Below are 19,344 nucleotides of genomic sequence, written 5' to 3'. Positions count from 1 at the left end.
GGGCTTTGTTACGTGTGAGTGACGTTCTTTTTGTTATTTGATCTCTACGTGTCATCGATTGTGTTGTACTCATCTGTATTCGATCTGCTATTTGTGTAATGTTTTTGTGATCCTCTCTTAATTACTTCGATCTCATGTGTTGTGCTAGCTCATTCGTTATTGCGTTTATTCCGAGTTTTAATCTGGATTCGTTGATGTGTTTTTTTTTTCATTGATTTAACGATGTTGAAAACTCCCTAATGTAGTACTGATTTTAATAAGCGTTTTCAAGATCCTTTAGTTATTATATGTTTTGCTTGTTTGATGTTAATTAGCTTTATAGCATTGTTGAGGTGTCTTAAATTTGCAGTGTGAACTTACGTCATTTGATTTCTCTTGAGTCTTGAGCCTAACTAGCAGTCATTTGAACTTACGAATTCACATGTTGCCCATTGTTATTGTTTTTGCAGATTGTGGTGAAGAAATGAAGAACAACAATGTCATCCCCAATGGACGACACTTCAAAAAGAAGTGAGAAAACTTTGATGTTTCACTAAGTTAACACTATATTCTCTTTGCTTACTCAGCAAGACATAAAAAGGCTGTGAAGATCTTCCCCCGTCCCAGTGCATGGTCAGACTCTCCGACCTGTTGTGCATGGTCAGACTCTTAAGTACAACATGAAGGATCAGAACCGGTAAAGGATTCACTCTTGAAGAGCTCAAGGTTTGTAATATCTCTCTGTTCTTCATTTTATAGCTTTTGTATTTTGTTTCATGTTGGATATTGTTCAGATTGTTATTAATTTCTTATTTTTTTAATCAACTTTAGGCTGCTGATATCCCCAAGAAGTTGGCTCCTACAGTAGGTAATTCTCTTGACCATCATCGCAAGAACCGATCTTTAGAAGGTCTTCAATCCAATTTCCAGAGGCTAAAATCCATACAAGGCTAAGTTAGTTATCTTCCCGCGTGGTGCTCATAGTGACAATCTTAATTTCTTCTTTTTGTCTCAAAGATCTGTTTTTGGTTTCATCAGTGTTTTAATCATTCAATCTTCGATTTTGATGCTAGCTTGATTCTCTGAATTTATGGAAAATATCATATCATATTATATTTTATATATTTTGTTATATACTGTAGTTTCATATAGTTTATAAATCTCATCTTAATCTGTGAGACTGTGATACATCAAACAAAACACTTCTTCAAGACAACACTCTCAATCGGAATCAAATCAGACGGAAACACACAGTCCTGATTCTTCTCCGGCAACAAACTGCATGGCTCCGGCTTAACTCTGCTCGTAACTCCAGCAACATTTGTACAATTCCACTGCACCTTTTTAGCATTATCCGCCAAAGCCATAGTCACATTCGAAATACAAATACCCTTAAACGGATCTTTATCAATCCCGTCGAGACTCGCAGACATGGTCACGTTCTCAGCCGTCATATCACGGTAGTTTATATTAGTAACTTCCGGAAACGCCTTAGGATCGTAACCTTCGTCAGGGTGGCTGTTGTAGTCTCCATTCATCCAGAAAACGAATTTCATCGTCTTCATTGTGATCCTCCTAGCGAAAATGTCCTTTACGTAACCGCCACGCCCCGCAGCGGTTTTGATTCGGATGGCTGATTCTGTGTTGGTTAGAGTAACGTCTTCGATTCTAACGTCTTTGATTCCTCCGGACATTTCACTTCCTAACGCTACTCCTGCGCTCTTTGGGGAGATGCATGTGAGCCGTCGGATAGAGAGCTGCCTCGTCGGCATTCCGAACTTGATCCCGTATTGGTCCCAACCACTCTTCACGGCGATGCAGTCGTCTCCGGAGACTATGTAACAGTCTTCGATCAATGTGTTTTTGCAAGAATCTGGATGGGATAATCAAGAAACAGAGTCGTTTATTTAAAGTTAAACACACACAAAAACAGAGGATGAAACAATGTGCCACGTAGGATAATAATATTGCCACGTAAGATAACTAAACATTACCTGGATTGATTCCGTCGGTGTTAGGAACAGTGACGGGAGCAAGAATGGTGACGTGTTTGATGATGACGTTTTTACAATAGACCGGATGAATGTTCCACGACGGCGAATCGATCAATGTGATGTTCGAGATTTGAATTTTTTTAGAGAACAAGAGCTCGATCAAGTACGGTCTTGTCAACTTAAACTGCTTCTTTTTGAATTTATCCCACCAATACTGTCCTTGTCCGTTGATCGTCCCGTTGTTGCCTTTATAATCAAGAAAAACAATCAAAATCAGAATCGGAAATTTTCTGATTATATAATCTGACAACATGCATGGTGTGTAGTGTGATTGTGTTGGAAACTTACCGGTGATAACCACGTCGGTTAAGTTTGTACCGGAGATGAGACTGTTGAATCTCCCGGCTCCGTTTCCGTCTCTTCCCATCCCGTACGATGGCAATGGACCGATCACTGGCCATTCAGATTCGTCCTGTGTTTGTTCAAAAATGTTATAGGTGGAACCGAACCGGACGGTTGTATAATGCATACATACACTCGTTTTAATGCATTTAAGATGTGTATCAAGTAGGGAGAGGTGCTAACAGAAAAGAATTCTAAGTTCTAACGTCAAAACCCTCAATTAGACTAAATTTGTGATTCATTAGGAACAGTTTGATTTGGTCAAATCAGTATAGCTTGATATGGTATATATGAAATGTAAAGACGTTTAACTCGGATCCATCAAACCCTAAACCAAAAACTGATACAAAACTATTACTTGTTTGGTTACTACTGGATTTTTAAATATATGAATGAAACGGATTTAAGCACACACTTACCTGAGATGCAAGGATGGTAGCACCATGTTGGATGAACAAAGTAAAGTGGCTGGTAAGGTTGAAACTTCCGGTAAGCCATTTCCCGGGAGGAACTACGAGTTGAGCTCCGCCATCGGTTGCCATTTGGCTGAGCTTGCTTATGGCTTCCCTAAACGCTTTTGTATTAGAAGTTTTTCCATCTCCAACCGCACCAAAATCAGTCAGTATTGCACTATGTTTCCGACATCTCAACGCTTGGAACTCAATCTTGGAATCCACCTTTTTCCGGTGACTCCGGGATTCCAATCGTCACTTTTCTTTTATTTTCAGATCTGTTGTTCATCTCACGAGAATTTTATTAAATGTTTTACTCGTGCAAAAATTATAAACTCAACTGTTTCAGAACCAAGAACGAGTCTAGTATTTTTGAAAATTGATTTGAGAATTTTTGGATTCATTTTCATAATTTTCCCAGATCTGTTTTCATTTACGTGTTTTTGGAACTATTTACTGGTGGATCTTTGTTTTCTTTGCAGGTACCATGGTGACGTCGGAAGAGGAAGAGTCATCTACATCCAGTCTTGAAAGGAAGATCTTTAAGTCAGTCACCGCAGCTATGACAACCATGTTTGATACAAGACTTGGCGCTCTACACTTGAATCAACCCAACCCGGAAGCAAATCAGCGACAAAGGCAGAACCAGGAGGAACCAAGGCAAGACGACGAGACAAGGCAGTACTATAGCCACGGTTCTTCACACAGCAGTCAGCGAAGGCGTCGACGAAAACGTCCAGTACCAAGAGATCCGTTGGGAGGACTTAAGTGCAAGATCCCAGCTTTTCACGGAACCAGCAACCCAGATGCCTACTTGGAGTGGGAACAGAAAATCGAATTAATCTTTGTTTGTCAAGAGGTCATCGAGGTCAACAAAGTTAAACTTGCTGTTACCGAGTTCTACGACTATGCTCTAAGTTGGTGGGATCAGCTTGTTACCAGCCGCAAACGTACCGGAGACATGCCGATCGATACATGGAACCAGCTGAAAGCCGTCATGCGAAGGAGATTTGTGCCGAGTTATTATCACCGAGATCTTCATCAACGTTTGAGGAACTTAGTTCAAGGAAGCAAGACTGTCGAAGAGTACTTCAAGGAAATGGAAACCCTATTGCTAAGAGCTGATGTTCATGAAGATGGAGAAGCTATGATGTCGCGATTCATGGGAGGTCTCAACCGCGAAATCCAAGACCGTCTAGAAACCCAGCACTATGTGGAAATTGAGGAGATGCATCACAAAGCAGTCATGTTCGAACAGCAAATCAAGAGGAAGAACTCTCAATCCAGCTACAGCACCGCTAAGACCAGCTACAGCTCAGGTAAGTCAAGTTATCAAAAGGAGGACAAGCCCGGCTACCAGAAGGACTACAAGCCATTTGTCAAGACCAAACCAATAGAGTCATACCCGAAAGGTAAGGGTAAGGAGGTGATCACAAGGACAAGGGATATTCGTTGCTTTAAGTGTCAAGGACTTGGACATTACGCAAGCGAATGTGTCAACAAAAGGATCATGGTCCTAAAAGAAAATGGCGAGGTAGAATCTGAAGAAGAGCGTTCGGAAAACGACTCTGTGGAAGAGGGTTTGGAAGCCCCAGCTAAAGGAGAGCTGCTTGTTGCTAGGAGATTGCTGAGTGTTCTAACTAAGTCCGAGGAGCAAGCGCAAAGAGAAAACTTGTTCCACACGCGATGTATTGTCAAAGACAAGGTATGTAGTTTGATTATCGATGGTGGTAGTTGTACTAATGTTGCAAGCAGGACTATGGTGGAAAAGCTTGGCTTAGAAGTTCTCAAACATCCAAAACAATATGCGCTTCAATGGCTCAACGAAAAAGGTGAGATGACCGTCAAGGAGCAAGTCAAGGTGCCGCTTTCAATTGGTAAGTATCAGGACGAAATCATGTGTGACATACTTCCGATGGACGCTAGCCACATTCTTCTTGGACGTCCATGGCAATCAGACCGACAAGTTCACCATGATGGCTTCACCAACCGACACACCTTTGAACACAATGGCCGCAAGACGACTCTCATTCCCATGACGCCGCATGAGGTCTATCTTGATCAGCTTAGCATGAAACAGCGAACCGCCAAACAAACTGAACCAACTGATAACAAGGGTAAGAGCAAGGTAAGTCACAATAGTTTACTATTTGTTTATAAAGAAACTCTTGCTTGTTCTACTAACCCCGAACCGGTGCTACCGAGTAAAGTTGAGTTGGTTTTGCAAGAATAGAGTGATGTGTTTCCGGAAGACAATCCCATTGGTTTACCACCAATCCGAGGGATCGAACATCAAATCGACTTTGTGCCGGGAGCTGCTTTACCAAACCGACCAGATTACCGCACCAACCCAACCGAAACAAAGGAGCTTGAAAGACAAGTGAACGAGCTGATGGACAAAGGACATATTCGAGAAAGTATGAGTCCATGTGCCGTTCCAGTGTTGCTAGTACCAAAGAAAGATGGGAGTTGGCGTATGTGTGTGGACTGTCGAGCCATCAACAACATAACGGTTAAGTATCGCCATCCTATACCTCGATTAGATGATATGCTTGATGAATTGCATGGTTCTAGCATCTTTTCTAAGATTGATCTTAAAAGTGGATATCATCAAATCTATATGAAAGAGGGTGATGAGTAGAAAACGGCTTTTAAAACCAAACAAGGGTTATATGAATGGTTAGTCATGCCGTTTGGGTTAACTAATGCGCCTAGCACTTTCATGAGATTGATGAATCATGTCCTTAGGAAGCATATTGGTGATTTTGTTGTGGTTTATTTTGATGACATTTTGGTTTACAGCAAAAATTTAGATGATCATGTCATGCATCTTAAACTTGTTTTGGATTTGCTTCGCAAGGAAAAGCTTTATGCGAATTTGAAGAAGTGCACCTTTTGCACAGATAATCTTGTTTTCCTAGGCTTTGTTGTAAGTGCAGATGGAATCAAGGTTGATGAGGAGAAAGTCAAGGCAATCAAAGATTGGCCAAGTCCTACAAATGTGAGCGAGGTGAGGAGCTTTCACGGCTTAGCAGGATTCTACCGACGGTTTGTCAAGGATTTTTGCACCATTGCCGCACCGCTTACGGAGGTCATCAAGAAGGACGTTGGTTTCAAATGGGAAGCTGCACAAGAAAATGCATTCCAGGCTTTGAAAGAGAAGCTTACTAATTCCCCTGTTTTAAATCTTCCAAATTTTATGAAAACTTTTGAGATTGAGTGTGATGCCTCAGGGATAGGTATTGGAGCTGTTTTGATGCAGGATCATAAGCCCATAGCTTTATTCAGTGAGAAACTTGGAGGAGCTACACTCAATTATCCGACCTACGACAAAGAGCTTTATGCTTTGGTCCGAGCCCTACAAACGTGGCAACACTATCTCTGGCCGAAGGAGTTTGTCATTCATACTGACCACGAGTCTCTTAAGCACCTCAAGGGTCAACAAAAGCTCAATAAACGTCATGCGCGGTTGGTCGAATTCATAGAAACTTTCCCATATGTGATCAAGTATAAAAAAGGTAAGGATAATGTCGTTGCCGACGCATTATCTCGCAGGTATATTTTGCTTACTTCTTTAGATGCAAGATTGCTAGGTTTTGAGCAAATGAAGGACTTGTATGCTGATGATTCTGTGCTTTTGGGAAATATTATCGCCATGAGGGTTATTTGTTCTTTGAAAATAGACTTTGTGTGCCTCACTCTTCTTTTCGAGAATTGTTTCTAAGGGAAGCTCATGGTGGTGGTTTAATGGGTCACTTTGGAGTTGCTAAGACTTATAAGGTAATGCAAGAACATTTCCACTGGCCGCACATGAAACAAGATGTTGAACGACTTTGCGAACGGTGTGCGACTTGTAAGCAAACTAAGGCTAAGGTTCAATCCCACGGTTTGTATACCCCTTTACCTATTTCTTTGCATCCTTGGACTGATATATCTATGGATTTTGTGGTTGGATTGCCTAGGACTAGGGCAGGTAAGGATTCTATTTTTGTGGTGGTTGATCGCTTTTCTAAAATGGCGCATTTTATTTCTTGTCATAAAACGGATGATGCATCTCATGTTGCTAGCTTGTTCTTTAGGGAAGTTGTTCGATTGCATGGCATACCTAAGACCATAGTTTCTGACCGTGATACTAAGTTCCTTAGTTACTTTTGGAAAACTTTGTGATCTAAGTTAGGAACTAGATTGCTTTTCTCTACTACATGTCATCCGCAAACTGATGGGCAAACTGAAGTTGTGAATCGAACTTTGTCTACTTTGTTGCGTGTGCTTATCAAAAAGAACCTTAAAACTTGGGAGGATTGCTTGCCGCATGTAGAATTTGCTTACAATCATTCTATGCATTCTGCGACTAAGTTTTCTCCATTTGAAATAGTTTATGGGTTCAACCCCACTTCTCCTTTGGATCTAATGCCTTTACCTTTGAGTGTAAGAACAAATCTTGATGGCAAGAAAAAGGCCGATTTAGTTAAACAGGTTCACAAAAAGGCTAGGGAGAATCTGGAGGCCCGGACGAAGCTTTATGAGAAGTATGCGAACAAAGGGCGTAGAGAAGTCATCTTCAATGAGGGTGATCAAGTGTGGGTTCATCTTCGGAAGGAACGTTTCCCGGAGGAGCAAGCATCCAAGCTAATGTCGAGGATCGATGGACCATTCACCGTGCTCAAAAGAATCAACAACGATTCCTACCAACTCGACCTCCAAGGTAAGTACAAAGTTAGTGGCAGTTTCAATGTTTTTGATCTTCTTTCTTATTGTGCAGATAATTCGGATTTGAGGTCAAATCCTTTTCAAGTGGGAGAGGATGATGAGATCATGGACGGCTCAACCGAACCACACAGACCTGAGGAGCAGCTCGAACCTAAGGAAGCACCGGAGGACCAGTTTGAACCAGAGGAAGCACCGGAGGAACAGCTTGTACCAGTGGAAGCAGCGGAGGAAGCATTAACCGTTCCAGCGGGTCCTATAACAAGGTCACGGTCCAAGAGGTTCAATCAAGCCATCACTGGACTACTCAAGGAGCTGGATAAGAAGCTTGAATACGTGGCTCAAACCACTTGCACAATGATCACAACTGAAGGTGCTCAGTAAAGGGTAAAGTGTTGCTTTGGTGCTCTTTTTCCTTTGATCAAGTTTTGTCCTATTGGGTTTTCTTGACAAGGTTTTTAATGAGGCCTAAGTAACATTTTCAAGCCCCCTTTACCAGCCCAGTTCGTGGTCCAAGGTTCCCCACAAAGGCCTTGGCCCATTTTCTATCTATTTCTCATTCAAACTTTGTATTTATTGATTTTTTAATTTCCTAGAAATCTTGCATGAGCTTGAACTTGAACTTGCAAGTTGTCTAGGGTTTTCTCTCCTCTATCTCGTCCTCCCCTTCTCCTATTTAAAGACCATGTATCTCTTCTTTGTTTCTCATCAAACATTTTTAATAAAAAACTTCTTTCTACTTGTTTGATCTGAGAAGTGTGTAATATCTTCTCAACTTGTCTTCTTCTTAGTGTGTCATACCTAAGTTGAATTCGAGCCTGAAGTCTAAGAGATTTTCATCTCTCTTGGAAGTTCACTTCAATCCCCCTTTTTATCCGCTGCATCATTTCACCATTTCATCTTCTTCGATCCGCTGCATAAACCACCCTCTCACCTTCCATTGATCGATCTATTGCATCTTCAACCCATTCATCTTCATCATTCCGTCCATTCAACTTCAAGACCTTGCAAAGTGAGTTCTTGGGAGCAGATTCCTCTTTAGGAGTCTATCAAAAACTCCCTAATGTAGTACTGATTTTAATAAGCGTTTTCTAGATCCTTAGTTATTATATGTTTTGCTTGTTTGATGTTAATTAGCTATATAGCATTGTTGAGGTGTCTTAAATTTGCAGTGTGAACTTTTACGTCATTTGATTTCTCTTGAGTCTTGAGCCTAAGTTTTTTTTTTTTTAAATGCACGAATTCACATGTTGCCGATTGTTATTGTTTTTTGCATATTGTGGTGAAGAAATGAAGCACAACAATGTCATTGTAGTGACCCTCACCTAGGGGTAAATTTTTGACGTGATTTCAAGTCCAAAAGACCGAGAAAAGCAGACAGCAAGAAGAGCTGAAAGTTTGATGAAAGGAAGTCCGAGAAAAGTGTAACTGACCAAGAGTTGTCCGAGTCGTCCGAGACGTACCGCCCGTACCGTCCGAGACGCATTATCCGGCAGTCGCCGAGAAATGCCGAGAGTACCGAGTACCCGAGAAAGTGCCGAGTACTCGAGGAAGTTACCGAGTACTCGAGGAAGTTATCGAGTACTCGAGGAAGTTGCCGAGAAAGTGTCGAGTACCCGAAGAAAGTTGCCGATGGATGCCGATAGTAGCCGAGAGAGCTGCCGAGGATCGACGATGGTCGACCGAGAGAGCTGCCGAGGATCGACGATGGTCGACCGAGAGTATTAAAAGTCTTCCCCACCAAAAATCACTTAAGTCAAGGAAGTTAAGTGGATTAATATTTTAATCAAGAAGACTTAGTGGAGTTAGTGGAATAAATATTTTATTCAAGAAGACTTAATGGGGATTAGTGGAGGATTAAAGAATTCAAGGAAGCTAAGTGGAAAGCAAGGTGGCTAATCAAGATTCTTCTAAGTGTTGAGTGTTGCTCTAATACACACTAATGAGGAGAGTGCATGTGACTCTCATTGGTTGCCTCCACCGCCCATTCACTCTATAAATAAGCTCTCATTCCTCTCATTTTCTCACAAAGAAAGAAGGGGTAAGTTGAGAGAGTTTGAGAGAGAAAGAAGAAAAGAGTGAGTGTTGCGAGAGAAAGAAGAAGGTGTTGCGAGAGAAAGAAGAAGGTGCAAGAGAAGACTATCGACCAACGACCATCAACGTTAGATCGATAAGGAAATCGACTCTAACTGAAGGAGAGATCTGAGTTGGCGCGAGAAGAGCTTCATCAAAGGAGATCATTCGTCGACGGTTTACTGTGAGTTCAGGCACATATTTGCATCGGCTTAGATGGAGAGTTAAAAACATCCATCTAGTGCGCGGTTTTGCATGTTGCATGTAGATGCATTTACTTGAAATTCTTTTATGTTTTCTTGTTTAAATGCATGCGCGGTGAGGTTATGTTAGTTACTAGATCGAGATGATCTAGTAACAAAGGCGAGTTTTAGTTGAGATACTTGTAAGATTATGTGTTTAAGAACCATATAAACTTAAGTATAAACTTCGGTGAGATCTTAAAGCGTTCTAGTCCGCGAGAAAGTCCGGCTAAGCGTTGTAAGATTTGGTATTGCTACCCATTCCGTGCCACATGCAGCCGCAACATGCAACCCATGTTCGTGTGTGTGCAGGGTTGGTCACGAAGAGCTCGGAGGTTACTGGGCTCGCTACCCTGGCCGAGGCTATTTACACGACGGTGTAATTTTGGCTGATATCCAAACGCTTGCCTTTGTGGTTGCGACTTGGAGAAATCATGAGGGGTAGGGGAAGAGGGATGCATACCGGGCCCAAATAAATTAAACTTGTTAAAAACTGATGTTTTATTTCAAGTTATGTTGTTGCATGTTGTTGCTTGTTGTTGCATGTTGTTGCATGTTGTTGCATGTTGTTGCTTATGGTTGCATGTAGTTGCGTTTATTGGTAGAGTGATTTCTGTTAGCTTGATAGCTTCCGCATGTCATCTCTGATGGTTGTTGAGTAGTTTTGCTTGCTTGCTTGTTAATCGCTTATGCCTGCATGTTGTTTATATATGCTTGCATGTTGCTTGTTTATGTTTGCATGTTGTTGTATTTGTGTGCATGTTGATTGTTAATGGGGAATTGGGGTTTTGGATTTATTTCTCTGCAGGAACCCTAGAGGGAACTAGAGGGCATGGTGAACGATAGGACTCCGGAGTAGTTTTCTTTTTGGTGTCTATTGTAAAATAAAAGTATGTTTATTTGCGAACCAAACTTTGGCTCTATGCCTTGTGAACTTTTATGTGTACTCGGTTGTAGTTACTGTTTTAAGTTTTAATGCATTCGGATTTTTCTTTAAATCGAGCGATGTCGTACTGATATAGACTTAGTCCGAGTCGACTTAACACACGGCGTGTCTGTAGGGTTTCAAAGCCTTAAGGATGGGCCGTGTGGTCGGGAACCTCGCCGAGGGACTGGTCGAAGGGCCTGATTTGTTCTCGCACTTGGCCGGACCTTTGACGAACGTTCCCATAGTAGCGCTTTGGTGCCGTCCGATGGCCTGGGTGGTCAGAGTGCGGTTCGGGGGCGTTACAACGGTGGTATTAGAGCATGGTTATGATGCTGTATAGGACTCGCGTTTTCAAATGATTTATCGAGTCAAATGGTCGCAATAGACACTTAGGATAATCCAGATCGTTCATCACTTAGGGTTAGATGGGATTAAGTAAACCCTTTGTTGATCGTGGATGCAGATGTCTCGTCAAGGATCCGAAAGATCTAGGTCGACGTATCGTTCGCCGGACATAGGGAGGGGTTCAAGTCAGCAGTTTGGTCCGGAGGAATGGGGTTCGCAGTTTGATGATGTGCAAAGGGAAGAGTCGTTCCCAGACATGTATGGGCCGGACATGTTTATGCCGGAGTGGTATGTACCTGGCGCGACACCAAGATACACACCAGCGGGTTCAAATCGTTTTAGTACACCGGAGAGTATGTACCCACCAGGGTTTTCACCGTTTGGACCGTACACCGCCTATCCAACTCAGAACATGCCGAGGGGAGATCAAGCGCATGGAGAAGGACCGAGTGAACAGAATGTGCCGGAGACCCAGCAGACACTTAAGATGGTCCAAGACCTCTTAAATCACTTGATCCAGCAACAGCAGTAGGACCAAGCAAACCGTGCAGCAGAAGATCCGTCCGACCAGTTTCTAAAACGGGTGATGTTGTTGCGGAACTTAGGGTTCCGTAAGTTCAAAGGAGACCCGAATGTAGTATTAGCAGACGTGTGGATAAAAGACCTGGAGAATAACTTCGAGATGACAAAGTGCCCAAAGGAGTTTAGGAGACCAGTAGCAGTTAATTTCTTGGAAGAAGATGCTCGTGCATGGTGGGATACCGTAGTTTCTAGTTACCGGTTCCAGACGATAATGTGGGGAATTTTTAAGAAAGAGTTCAAGCTGAAGTACTTTCCACCAGAGTTACGCGACCGGTTGGAGAATCAGTTTCTGCAACTAGAACAAGGTGAGATGACCGTTCGAGCATATGGGAGGATTTTTACAAGACTTTGGAGGTATCTGTACCAAGGAACTGATGATGAGTTAGCAATGGCCCGGAGATTCTTTAACGGACTCAGGCCAGATATTAGAGGAAGGTTACACGCTGTGACCTACCGCAGTGTTGCGGAAGTGGAAGAGAGAGCTGTGAGTGTTGAGGAAGCCATAGAGATAGAGAAGGAGATTGCAGCTCGGGAGAAAAAGAAGGAACCAGTCCAGCAGACTAAGATTGTGAACACCCAAAAGGTGAATCAAGTGGCAGGACGGAATTGGGGCGCAGGCCGCGGAAAGGTTAAGATGAATGTTAGCCAAGGAGGTCGTAATGTGAGCAACATGGATCCGAGGGGATGCTATGTGTGCGGGAAAGTTGGGCATTTCGCTCGCGCTTGTCCGACTGTTGAGGAAACGAAGGGTAACAATCTGTCGACCGTCACGTGTTTCTACTGTGGCGAGTTAGGACACTATGCGAACTCATGTCTGTCGAAGCCGGCCAAACCGAACGCCCAAACTGTGAACCGTGCCCAGACAGCGAACCAAGTGAAGGAACCCCCAGCAAAGAAGCAAGCAACCCCAGCAAATGTTTTTGCTTTAGGAGTAGAGCCACCTAAACTTCCACAGGCCGCGAAGGGCCCTATAACAGGTTTGATTGGGTTAACTCTCTTGTGATTGTTAGTGATTGTTTGTGTGTGTTTTGCGTGGTTAGTTTTAGCATTGCATTTTGTTATATTTGCTTTGCATTTAGGAACATTACTTGTTGGTGGTAACCCCACACATGTATTGTTCGATTCGGGAGCGTCCAATAGTTTTGTGACTCCCGAAGTGGTTGACAAGTTTGGAGACTTGTGTGAGGAGGAAGAGGTGAACATCAACGTCTACACTACTGGTAATCAACCACCGCTGAAGACGAGAAGATGGGTCAAGAAAGTGTCGATAGTCTTGCAAGATACGAACCTCCCGGTAAATCCATTGGTGATGCCATTGGATAGGTTCGACGCTATTCTGGGAATGGATTGGTTATCGGAACACCAAGCCCATATAGACTGCAGCAGGAGCAGAGTTATATTTGAAAATGGAGGGAGGACCCCTCTAGTTTTCAATGGGATCAGCCAAAGTAAAACGGCATACTTCGCATCGGCAGCAAGAATTGGAAGATCGATTGAAGAGGATGAAGTGTATTTAGTCACTCTGACCGCCATGGGAGGAGATGACAAGGAAGGCATGGAAGTTGAGGACATTGCCATAGTCAAGGACTTTGAGGACGTGTTTAGGCCATTGGAAGGATTGCCTCCACCAAGGAGCCATCCTTTTACCATAAATTTGGAGCCCAGAGCTACCCCAATTGCTAAGGCACCGTATCGCATGGCACCAGCCGAGTTGGCTGAACTCAAGTCTCAGTTAGAGGACTTGTTGGAGAAGGGTTTTATACGACCAAGTTTGTTGCTATGGGGAGCCCCAGTGTTGTTCGTCAAGAAAAAGGACGGAAGCATGCGGTTATGTATTGATTACTGAGGTATCAATAACATAACTATAAAGGACAAGTATCCTTTGCCAAGGATCGATGAGCTGTTAGACCAACTAAGAGGAGCAAGTTGGTTTTCAAAGATTGATTTAGCCTCCGGCTATCATCAAATCTCAATTGCGGAACAAGATGTGATGAAGACGGCGTTTCAAACGAGATATGGCCAGTATGAGTTCGTGGTAATGCCGTTTGGACTTACCAATGCACCGGCGGCATTCATGCGATTGATGAATGAAGTTTTCCATGACTATCTAGATCGATTCGTGATAATTTTCATCGATGACATCCTGATATACTCGCGTAGTGCGGAGGAGCACACGGAGCATTTGAAGAAGGTTTTGGAATGGCTAAGGGAAATGAAGCTATTTGCAAAGTTTAGCAAGTGCAAGTTTTGGCAAAGGGAAATTGGGTTTCTAGGACACCGAGTTTCGGAGCAAGGTGTGTTCGCCGACCCAGAAAAGATCGCCGCAATACAGGATTGGCCAAAGCCAACGACTGCGTCGGAAGTAAGGAGTTTCTTAGGCCTTGCAGGCTATTACCGGAAGTTCGTAAAGGGGTTTTCGTCCATCATGAAACCGTTGACACGGCTTACCGGGAAAGGAGTACCTTTTATTTGGAGCGAGGAGGTAGAAGAAGCTTTCAGGAAGTTAAAGGGAGCACTGACATCAGCACCAGTGTTAGCCCTACCTGAGCCAAACAAACCATATTCTGTGTTTACAGACGCATCAAGAGTTGGAGTTGGATGTGTGTTGATGCAAGGAGATAGGGTGATTGCTTATGCATCTAGACAGTTAAGGAAGCATGAAGAGAATTACCCCACACATGACCTGGAGATGGCAGCCGTGGTGTTTGCATTGAGAATATGGAGATCGTATTTGTATGGAGAAGCTGTCCAGGTATTTACAGACCACCAAAGTCTTAAATACTTGTTCACGCAACCAGATCTTAATTTGCGCTAGAGGAGATGGATGGAGTTCGTAGCCGACTACGATTTGAAGATTCAGTATCACCCAGGCAAAGCGAATGTAGTAGCAGATGCGCTAAGCCGAAGAAAAGCACAAGTTGATGTCGAGAAGGACGTGGAGTCTTTAGCTGAGGAATTGAAGAAGGTAAGGCTTTTAGCCTTGGAGGGAGAATCTAGCGAGCCGTTGGGTTTACAAGCCGTAACTCAAGCGAGCCTGTTACATCGAATTCGTGAAGAACAACCCAAGGACGAGAACTTGAAGAAGATCATCGAAGAGTTGAAAAGTTTGGAAGAACCGAATGCTAGTGGTTATCATCTGGCGGATGATGACACTTTACTTCTCAATGGGAGAGTAACCGTACCTGACAGGAACGGACTACGAGAAGAGATATTACGAGCCGCCCATAGCTCAGCTTTGAGTATACATCCGGGGAGCACCAAGATGTACAAAGATGTGCGTAGGTATTATCACTGGCCTGGACTAAAGAGAGCAGTAAAGAAATGGGTAAGCCAATGTGATTCATGTCTACGAATCAAGGTAGAGCATCAAGTGCCAGCAGGATTGCTTCGCAACTAGCCCATACCGATTTGGAAATGGGACTCTATCTCTATGGATTTCATTACCGGTCTACCTATAAGAAAAGGGAGAACCAATGACGCAGTATGGGTAGTGGTTGATCGTTTAACCAAAGTAGCCCGTTTGGTTCCAGTAAGAAGCACAGATCAAGCGCCAGTCTTGGCAGAGAAGTATATAGACGAGATTTTGAAGCTTCATGGAGTGCCATCAAACATTGTCTCTGATCGCGACCCGAAGTTTGCGTCAATATTCTGGCAAGATTTACATAGGGCGTTGGGAACAGATGTTCATATGAGCACCTCATTCCACCCAGAGACTGACGGACAGACTGAGAGAACTATTCGAACCATAGAGGACATGATCCGACTATGTGCGCTAGAATGGTCATCAGATTGGGAGAAGAATTTGCCATTGGTGGAGTTCGCGTATAACAGCAGTTATCACTCAAGCACCGGCATGTCGCCATTTGAAGCCATGTACGGAAGGCCGTGTAGAACGCCTTTATGTTGGACGGAAGTTGGAGAACGGACAAGTTTTAATCACAAGTTGATTGATGAAACAACGGAGAAGATCAAGTTTATCCGAGAGAGCATGAAGAAAGCTCAAGATCGCCAGAAGAAGTACGCAGACCGGAAGAGGCGAGAAGTGGAGTTTGAAGTTGGAGACATGGTGTATTTGAAGGTTAGACCACAAAAAGCAAAGGATCGTTTTGGCAAAGTGGGAAAGCTTGCGGTAAGGTTTATTGGACCGTACCAGATTGAGAAAAGAGTTGGCGAGGTAGCCTATCGGTTATCAATGCCCGAGGTTATGCGATTGCATAAAGTCTTCCACGTTTCACAACTACGGAAGCATGTGCCAGATCCTAGAATGATTGTGCCAGAGCCTATCGAGGAGTTGGAGTCAAACCTAAGCTACCCGAAGGACTGTTTGGAATAGGGCAAAGAAGAACCCGAAAGTTGAAGAACCGGAGCATTCCTCAAATCCAAGTATTTTGGAGAAAGCAGAACTGTAAGGTCACCACATGGGAAGATGAAGATAGGATGCGTGCCAAGTATCCTCAGTTGTTCGCTGAAGAAGATGAGGCAGGACCGTCAGAACCCTATGGAATTCGGGACAACTTCTATTAAGGGGGGGAGAATGTAGTGACCCTCACCTAGGGGTAAATTTTTGACGTGATTTCAAGTCCAAAAGACCGAGAAAAGCAGACAGCAAGAAGAGCTGAAAGTTTGATGAAGGGAAGTCCGAGAAAAGTGTAACGGACCAAGAGTTGTCCGAGTCGTCCGAGATGTACCGCCCGTACCGTCCGAGACGCATTATCCGGCAGTCGCCGAGAAATGCCGAGAGTACCGAGTACCCGAGAAAGTGCCGAGTACTCGAAGAAGTTACCGAGTACTCGAGGAAGTTATCGAGTACTCGAGGAAGTTGCCGAGTATCCGAGAAAGTGTCGAGTATCCGAAGGAAGTTGCCGATGGATGCCGATAGTTGCCGAGAGAGCTGCCGAGGATCGATGATGGTCGACCGAGAGTATTAAAAGTCTTCCCCACCAAAAATCACTTAAGTCAAGGAAGTTAAGTGGATTAATATTTTAATCAAGAAGACTTAGTTAGTGGAATGAATATTTTATTCAAGAAGACTTAATGGGGATTAGTGGAGGATTAAAGAATTCAAGGAAGCTAAGTGGAAAGCAAGGTGGCTAATCAAGATTCTTCCAAGTGTTGAGTGTTGCTCTAATACACACTAATGAGAGAGTGCATGTGACTCTCATTGGTTGCCTCCACCGCCCATTCACTCTATAAATAAGCTCTCATTCCTCTCATTTTCTCACAAAGAAAGAAGGGGTAAGTTGAGAGAGTTTGAGAGAGAAAGAAGAAAAGAGTGAGTGTTGCGAGAGAAAGAAGAAGGTGTTGCGAGAGAAAGAAGAAGGTGCAAGAGAAGACTATCGACCAACGACCATCAACGTTAGATCGATAAGGAAATCGACTCTAACCGAAGGAGAGATCCGAGTTGCCGCGAGAAGAGCTTCATCAAAGGAGATCATTCGTCGACGGTTTACTGTGAGTTCAGGCACATATTTGCATCGGCTTAGATGGAGAGTTAAAAACATCCATCTAGTGCGCGGTTTTGCATGTTGCATGTAGATGCATTTACTTGAAATTCTTTTATGTTTTCTTGTTTAAATGCATGCGCGGTGAGGTTGTGTTAGTTACTAGATCGAGATGATCTAGTAACAAAGGCGAGTTTTGGTTGAGATACTTGTAAGATTATGGGTTTAAGAACCATATAAACTTAAGTATAAACTTCGGTGAGATCTTAAAGCGTTCTAGTCCGCGAGAAAGTCCGGCTAAGCGTTGTAAAATTTGGTATTGCTACCCTTCCCATTCCGTGCCACATGCAGCCGCGACATGCAACCCATGTTCGTGTGTGTGCAGGGTTGGTCACGAAGAGCTTGGAGGTTACTGGGCTCGCTACCCTGGCCGAGGCTATTTACACGACGGTGTAATTTTGGCTGATATCCAAACGCTTGCCTTTGTGGTTGCGACTTGGAGAAATCATGAGGGGTTGGGGAAGAGGGATGCATATAGGGCCCAAATAAATTAAACTTGTTAAAAACTGATGTTTTATTTCAAGTTATATTGTTGCATGTTGTTGCTTGTTGTTGCATGTTGTTGCATGTTGTTGCATGTTGTCGCATGTTGTTGCTTGTTGTTGCATGTTGTTGCATGTTGTTGCATCTTGTTGCATGTTGTTGCATGTTGTTGCTTATGGTTGCATGTAGTTGCGTTTATTGGTAGAGTGATTTCTGTTAGCTTGATAGCTTCCGCATGTCATCTCTGATGGTTGTTGAGTAGTTTTGCTTGCTTGCTTGTTAATCGCTTATGCCTGCATGTTGTTTATCTATGCTTGCATGTTGCTTGTTTATGTTCGCATGTTATTGTATTTGCGTGCATGTTGATTGTTAATGGGGAATTGGGGTTTGGGATTTATTTCTCTGCAGGAACCCTGAGCTCACTAAGTAATCTTAGATTACTTATGATAATATTGTTGTTCTGCAGGTAACCCTAGAGGGAACTAGAAGGCGTGGTGAACGATAGGACTCCGGAGTAGTTTTCTTTTTGGTGTCTATTGTAAAGTAAAAGTATGTTTATTTGCGAACCAAACTTTGGCTCTATGCCTTATGAACTTTTATGTGTACTCGGTTGTAGTTACTGTTTTAAGTTTTAATGCATTCGGATTTTTCTTTAAATCGAGCGATGTCGTACTGATATAGACTTAGTCCGAGTCGACTCAACACACGGCGTGTCTGTAGGGTTGCAAAGCCTTAAGGATGGGCCGTGTGGTCGGGAACCTCGCCGAGGGACAGGTCGAAGGGCCTGATTTGTTCTTGCACTTGGCCGGACCTTTGACGAAAGTTCCCATAGTAGCACTTCGGTGCCGTCTGATGGCCTGGGTGGTCAAAGTGCGGTTCGGGGGCGTTACAGTCATCCCAAATGGACAACACTTCAAAAAGAAGTGAAAAAACTTTCATGTTTCACTAAGTTAACACTATATTCTCTTTGCTTACTCAGTGAGGCATAAAATGACTGTGAAGATCTTCCCCTGGAACTCTCCGACCTGTTGTGCATGGTCAGACTCTTAAGTACAACTTGAAGGATCAGAACCGGTAAAAGATTCACTCCTCAAGGTTTGTAATATCTCTCTGTTCTTCATTTTATAGCTTTTGTATTTTGTTTCATGTTGGATATAGTTCAGATTGTTATTAGTTTCTTATTTTTTAATCAACTTTAGGCTGCTAATATCCCCAAGAAGTTGGCTCCTACAGTAAGTAATTCTCTTGACCATCATCGCAAGAACCGATCTTTAGAAGGTCCTCAATCCAATTTCCAGAGGCTAAAATCCTACAAGGCTAAGTTGGTTATCTTCCCGCGTGGTGCTCATAATGCCAAGGTACTTCTTCCAAGTTCCAAGATAATCTTACTGGTCTTAATCATTGGAATAAATTTGGTTTTCGTTTGTGTTTGTGTATCAGACTGGTGATTTTTCATCGGAAGAGTTGACCAATGCAACACAGGTCCAAAGAGACTACATGCATATGGCCTGTGAGAAGCCAACAATGGAGCTTGTGAAGCTGACCTCTGACATGAGATCCGTCTAGAGAGCATGAACAAGAGATATGCTGGTGCTAGAGCCAAGAGAGCTGCTGAAATTGAGAAACAAGAAAAGAAGTGACAATCTTAATTTCTTC

The 19,344-nt window shown here is 43.2% G+C and overlaps 2 protein-coding genes and 1 pseudogene across 2 annotated transcripts in view; 2 read left to right on the top strand and 1 right to left on the bottom strand.

The window, feature by feature from the left end:
• The window catches only part of LOC104711390 (small ribosomal subunit protein uS17z), a 52,668-nt gene that overhangs the window by 12,139 nt on the left and 21,185 nt on the right, over positions 1-19,344 (top strand). The window lies entirely within an intron of this gene.
• Positions 464-19,328, top strand: LOC104774332 (large ribosomal subunit protein eL13y-like; annotated as a pseudogene).
• Positions 1,067-3,079, bottom strand: LOC104711394 (putative polygalacturonase; the record flags this gene model as incomplete). Its single annotated transcript, XM_019229995.2, has 4 exons — positions 1,067-1,852; positions 1,974-2,219; positions 2,322-2,445; positions 2,795-3,079. Coding segments are annotated over 4 exons (1,338 nt in total), but the record flags the coding sequence as incomplete, so codon positions are not given.

This window comes from Camelina sativa, chromosome 9 (assembly GCF_030686135.1).
Source record: "Camelina sativa cultivar CO46 ecotype springtype chromosome 9, ASM3068613v1".
Taxonomy (NCBI): domain Eukaryota; kingdom Viridiplantae; phylum Streptophyta; class Magnoliopsida; order Brassicales; family Brassicaceae; genus Camelina; species Camelina sativa.
This window is presented reverse-complemented; position numbering and strand designations above follow the sequence as displayed.